Source organism: Cyphomyrmex costatus, unplaced genomic scaffold (genome assembly GCF_001594065.2).
Source record: "Cyphomyrmex costatus isolate MS0001 unplaced genomic scaffold, Ccosl1.0 scaffold346, whole genome shotgun sequence".
Classification (NCBI taxonomy): domain Eukaryota; kingdom Metazoa; phylum Arthropoda; class Insecta; order Hymenoptera; family Formicidae; genus Cyphomyrmex; species Cyphomyrmex costatus.
In genome coordinates this window covers 57,272-63,115 of record NW_017277621.1, presented here as the reverse complement: position 1 = coordinate 63,115, position 5,844 = coordinate 57,272, and the positions used below count along the sequence as shown (strand labels likewise).

The 5,844-nt window shown below is 38.1% G+C and overlaps 1 protein-coding gene across 1 annotated transcript; it reads right to left on the bottom strand.

Annotated features, from left to right (window-relative positions):
* Positions 1-1,998: 1,998 nt before the first annotated feature.
* LOC108776245 (uncharacterized) lies at positions 1,999-4,288 on the bottom strand. Its single transcript, XM_018542799.1, has 3 exons — positions 4,263-4,288; positions 3,783-4,173; positions 1,999-2,136 (listed from the first exon to the last, which is right to left on the bottom strand). Exons 1-3 carry the CDS (start codon positions 4,286-4,288, stop codon positions 1,999-2,001), a joined length of 555 nt encoding a protein of 184 aa, XP_018398301.1.
* Positions 4,289-5,844: the final 1,556 nt, after the last annotated feature.

Below are 5,844 nucleotides of genomic sequence, written 5' to 3'. Positions count from 1 at the left end.
ACTGTTTTGTATTTCGTTAGAATTTTTATGTGTGTGATGTTTTATTTTTTGTAATTGCTTAATACGTTGTCTGATATTATCAAAAATAAACGATAAAGGGTAATCATTCTCTAAAAGAATGTTGATTATCAAAGTTAAATTATTAGTATGAAAACTAAAGTCTGATAATATGTATACTCTATCTACTAACGAAAAAACCACACCTTTCTTTTGAGATATGGGATGGTTAGAGTGAAAATTGAGAAATCTACCTGAAAATGTAGGCTTACGGTACCAATCGAAAATAAGTTTACTGTTGTATTTAATAATCGTAATATCTAAAAAATTCAGTTTATCTCCACCAATTTCCACAGTAAATTGTAGACGAGGGTGAAAATTATTGAAAATTTGTACTAAATAACTGATGTCTGACGAGGAAACTGCCATACAGATGTCATCAACATATCTGTAGTAAAACAAAACATTTTTATCAAAGATTCTCAATGATATAGATTCAAGCCTCCTCATCACCAGGTCAGCGATAATCGGAGAAAGAGGAGAGCCCATGGGTGTGCCAAAACATTGTTTATAAATACTATTGTCAAACAAAAAATATGTTGAATCTAAAATAAGTTTGATTGCCTCAAGAAACTCATCCCTAGGTAATGGACATCCACGTGAGATAAAATTCCACTGTTCAGCAACGCAATCCAAAGCAAGATCCAAGGGTACGTTGGTGAACAATGAGATAACATCCAAAGAAATCAATTGGCAAGCATTGTTGACCTCCACATTCCTCAATTTCTCAATCAAATCAAAACTCTTATTTTGAGATGAGGAACGGTATTGTGTTTAAAAAACATTACGGTGAATTGCTATTTTATGTTCCGCAAGCCATGGAATTACAAGTCATGCATAAATACCATGATGAGATGGGTCACCTCGGAATAGAAAAGACGTACGACAATGTGATAAAGAGTTACTGGTTTCCCGAAATGAAACGTAAAATAACAGAATATATTTCTAATTGTCTTAAATGTATCTCATTCTCGCCATCATCGGGTAGGTAGGAGGGATATTTACATTGTATACCTAAAGGTCAGTTACCTTTTGAAATATACCACGTGGACCATTATGGATCAATTGATAAGGAGCGGGTGATAAAACGATATCTTTTAGTTGTAATAGATTCTTTTACTAAATATGTTAAGTTATATCCGACTAATTGTAAGACTACTGCAACTAACGAAGTAATAGATTACTTGACCCTTCATTTTTCTAATTATAGTAGACCGCGTATTATAATATCCGATAGAGGGACGGCATTCACGTCTGGTGAATTTAAACTCTTTTGCAAAGATAACAATATTCGACACGTATGTACAGCGACACACTCACCATAAAACTAATGGGCAGGTTGAGCGGGTAAATCAAATGTTAGGGCCCATGATTAGTAAACTTATCGATAATGACGAAAAAAGATACTGGTATAAAATCATTAATGACATTGAGTTTGCAATAAATAACTCTGTTTATAAAACCACTAATGAGACTCCGAGCAAATTATTGTTTGGTATAAATCAGCATGGTAAAGTCATAGATGTAATTCGCGAATATTTAATTAATAACACTACAACGGTTGATCGAGATTTAGTACGTTTGCGAGAAAGAGCGAGCGAAAAGATAAAGCGAAGTCAAAAATATAACAAACAATATTTCGACAAAAAGCATAAAACGCCACACACTTATTGTGTCGGTGACTTTGTTATGATAAAAAACATAGATACTACTAAGGGCGCCTCTCATAAAATTATACCTCAGTTTAGAGGGCCGTACGAAGTTATGAGAGTACTGCGTAACGATAGATATGTAGTAGCAGATGTAAAAGGTCATCAAATGACTCAAAAGCCTTATGAAGGTACATGGGAGGCCGCTAACATGCAACCGTGGACCGGAGCCAACAACTTCGAGGTCGGAGTAAAGTCAAGAAAAGCCGAGTTGTAATATTATTTAATTTTGTTAGCAAGTATAGAATCCTTTTTTTTTATGAAGGGCCCCTTTCGTAATAGGCTCAGCCTTGTAGCCATTATGCTTTTGAGTCACTTCGAGCCTAGCCATATTGCCGTACGTTTCGTTTAGTTTTGTTCCTTGCGATCTCTAAAAGGGTAACCCCCTTACATGATATAATTTTTTTAAAGAAGAATTAAATTACTTGGTTTCGAATAAAGGAAGATCTTTTAATAAGAATACAAAAGCATATACTTAGGTTTCATTGTATGAAGATAAGATAGTACCACATGGGATTTACTTTTTAATTTAGTAGAATTTAAATAATAGTACTATATGAGTTCTTAAAGATTAAAGGTACCACTTGTGTTTTACTTTTTAATTTGGTAGAATTTAACTTGGCGCCGACTGTTGATATCAAATCTTGTATACAAATGATAAATGTCATTAAAATTAAGTAAGTAATAAGGTAGAATAACTTGGCGCCGACTATTGATATCAAATCTTTTATACAAATGATACATGTCGTTGATTTAAGTAAATAATAAGGATAATACCACGTAGGTTTTTAAAGATTAGAATTTCACTTGGCGCCGACTATTGATATCAAATCTTTTATACAAATGATACATGTCATTAGAATTAAGTAAATAAGGATAATATCACGTAGGTTTTTAAAGATGGTTCTACTAAACAGCAAATGTGATTGGTCAGTTTCACAGTCGATTAAGTAATTGACGTTGGTGAAACTGGTCCAAATGGTTTTTTGACCAGCAGCACCCACTCTTAGCGCTTTTTTCTGCCTTTTTTTTAAAAAGGTAAGTTTATATATAACACAAATGATATATGTCATTAGAATTAAATAAGTGTAAGGATGGTACTCTTAGATCTTTAGAGATAAAATTTTTAAAGACTAGTTAATTATCTAGTTTACATCATGGTCTACTAAACAGCAAATATAATATTAATATACACAATATGGTCCTACAAAAAACTATTTAAAAATGAAGGGCTAAGTAAGGTATATGTCCCAGTTTGTGACCATATAAGATAATCAGTAGAGTATATAGGCGGGTTCTATCGGGGGGGGGGGGGGGGGCCGGGGGGAGCCCGGGGGGGGGGGGGGTCTACGTCACGGCAGGGGAGGGGGATGACGTCACGGATGCGGGCGAGGGAGTATGACGTCACAGGGAGGGATGACGTCACAGGGCGAGAAGGGTATGAGGTCACGGAAGGGGGAGGGTGACGGCGCAGAGGGATGGCGGGGAGAAAAATGACGTCACAGGGTGCTGACGTCGCGGGAAATTCGCGCGGGAAGAATTGTGGTGGTCGCCGCGGAGTCAATGGCCGCCAGGCGCGGGGACCTCCGAACGCGGTAAGCTAACGCGCGCGGTCCTCCCCCGCCGGGGTGCGTTCCAAAATCAACTTTGGTCAACCTCGTTGGTTGTAGGTTTGTTTTTTATTCTATTGAATTAAATAATTTAAATAGCGCGATGCCACCGTCGCCCGCGGTGAGGCTGTCGCGATAACGCTGTCGCGATGTAATACGATACCGCACGAATAAGGATGGATGGAAGAAAAGAATTGAGAGACGTGCTATTTAAATTCATACATTTATTTATTTATTCGTCATGTTATGCATGATATACAATATCACCTAAAGCGTACATTATTAATTCGCATTCGATATTAGAATTTTTATCATAAATCTTACGCAAAGCGTTTACAGCTTCAAATTTATTCACAATACAATTTTGACGTAAATAAGTCACGAAATACTTAAATTTATCACTTACATTGTTCGTATATTGGCACAAATTGAAATATGTATGATCAACGTATTGTTCGAGTTCGAGCATGAAGAGTACAGTCGACGGTTTCATATACATACACTTGTCACATAAAGATAATTTCACAGTGTTCACATCACGTATTTTGACAAGTTCCATTACAAGGTCTTGAATCATCAACGATGATGATGGTGTAGTCGATTGCACCAATCTTTCTATATCCGCCCGTTTTTCGACGAACGCTGTCCACGTGGCGTGCGGTAGGATGATGCGGTTGCCTCGGGTATCACTAATCGCAATTTCCACGTGAGACATCGATCCCACGGCGATCCCAATCTCAAGAAATTTGTACGCTGTCGGAGTCAACGCAAATGTTCTACCCATGATGTTACGTGCGCTGCAATAAAGAATAAATAATATAAGATATTTTCATAGAATATTTTTATAGATATATAATTTTTACATAGAAATATGTGAAATACTTACAGTTCATGCTGAACGTGAGAATCCATGCTGATTGAAATCGTTTGAGTAACGTTGATGCAGTAACGTTGCACGAACCGCTTTTAAACTGTATCTCCCTCCAACGTTTTTTTCTTTTAAATGCAGCGTTTGCAAAAATGCAACGTTTGCAAAAATGCAGCGTTTGCAAATATGCAGCTGCTAAGAAAAAATTTTGCACAATACAGATTTTTAGACACGTACGGTGATGAAATCATTATTGTAATTCGATATTTAAAAATGAAACGTTCGTAAGTTCTGTTTAAGATTTTTTGCAAAAGACACGTCCGGTGATGAGAGCAGTAATGTAATTTGATACAAATGCGACGTTGCCAAATTGCACAGTTAAGAGATGCGACGTTGCCAAATAGATTGATATAAAACGTAAAGATTTAGACGCATCGTGTCATTAGTCAATCTAGTGACATGGAACGAGATTTCATAGAGCAAGCTACCCTGCTTAGTACCAGAGAAGAGTACGTCGCATGGGAACAGCGATGCGACGAATTCATCGAATCTTTGGAAGAACAGAGTCGGATCAAACGACCGCGATTATCGATCGGCAATAGACAATCAGTGATCGCATGTATCGCGCGGCTCGAAAGTTTGAAGGATTCAGTGCGCGGACGATTCGTGCACGTGGGCGCCGGATATGGACTCCGATGGCGTGAGATCGAAACGGCGTTCGAAAGCCGTATTCTAACGGGCGCGGTGATAAACTCTAATCACATCGACCCCCACCGATTCCTCGAAGACGCGAGTGAAATTGTGCTCGAGCGTGTACAGTGTATTATGCGGAGATATGACTCTATAAAGATAAATACAGTATTTAATGGTGAATTCATAGCGGGTGAAAAACGCGCGAACAAGAGTATCGCCACCCGGAACTTTGAAATATATCGATGCACCGATCAACGCGAGTGGTACGTGTCGCGCGTCGTCGAGCCAATCCTCGCATCGCTCGAAGAGTTTCAAGAACGCGATAGTGGCTGGGCACTGTCGTGTATACTAAATTTAATAGTGAACGCGAATAAACTAAATCCTCTGCGCGCGGGATGTCACATCAAACTCTCTGAGGAAATTATATCAAAGAGAGCGGTGATCAACGTGCAATCCAAAGACAATGCTTGTTTCGCATGGTCGGTGGTTGCCGCTCTACATCCCGCTGAAAGTCATGGGGAACGGGAATCTTCGTATCCGCACTACTCGTCGGTACTAAATCTCACGGGTATTGAGTTCCCGATGACGTTGAGTCAAATTAAAAAATTTGAAAATCTTAACGACATTTCCATCAACGTTTACGCCATCGAGGAGGGGATCGTACCAATACGACTCGCCGACCAAAAGAGGAGCAAGCACGTAAACCTCTTGTACGTGGAGGATGACATCGCGGGACACTTTGTGCTGATTAAAGACCTGTCACGTCTAGTAAGCTCGCAAATTAGCAAAAAGAATAACAGGAAATACTTCTGCGATAGGTACGTATAATAATAATAATAATGATAATAATAATAATAATAATAATAATAACAGTAACAATAGTAATAATAGTAATAATTTTATTTTA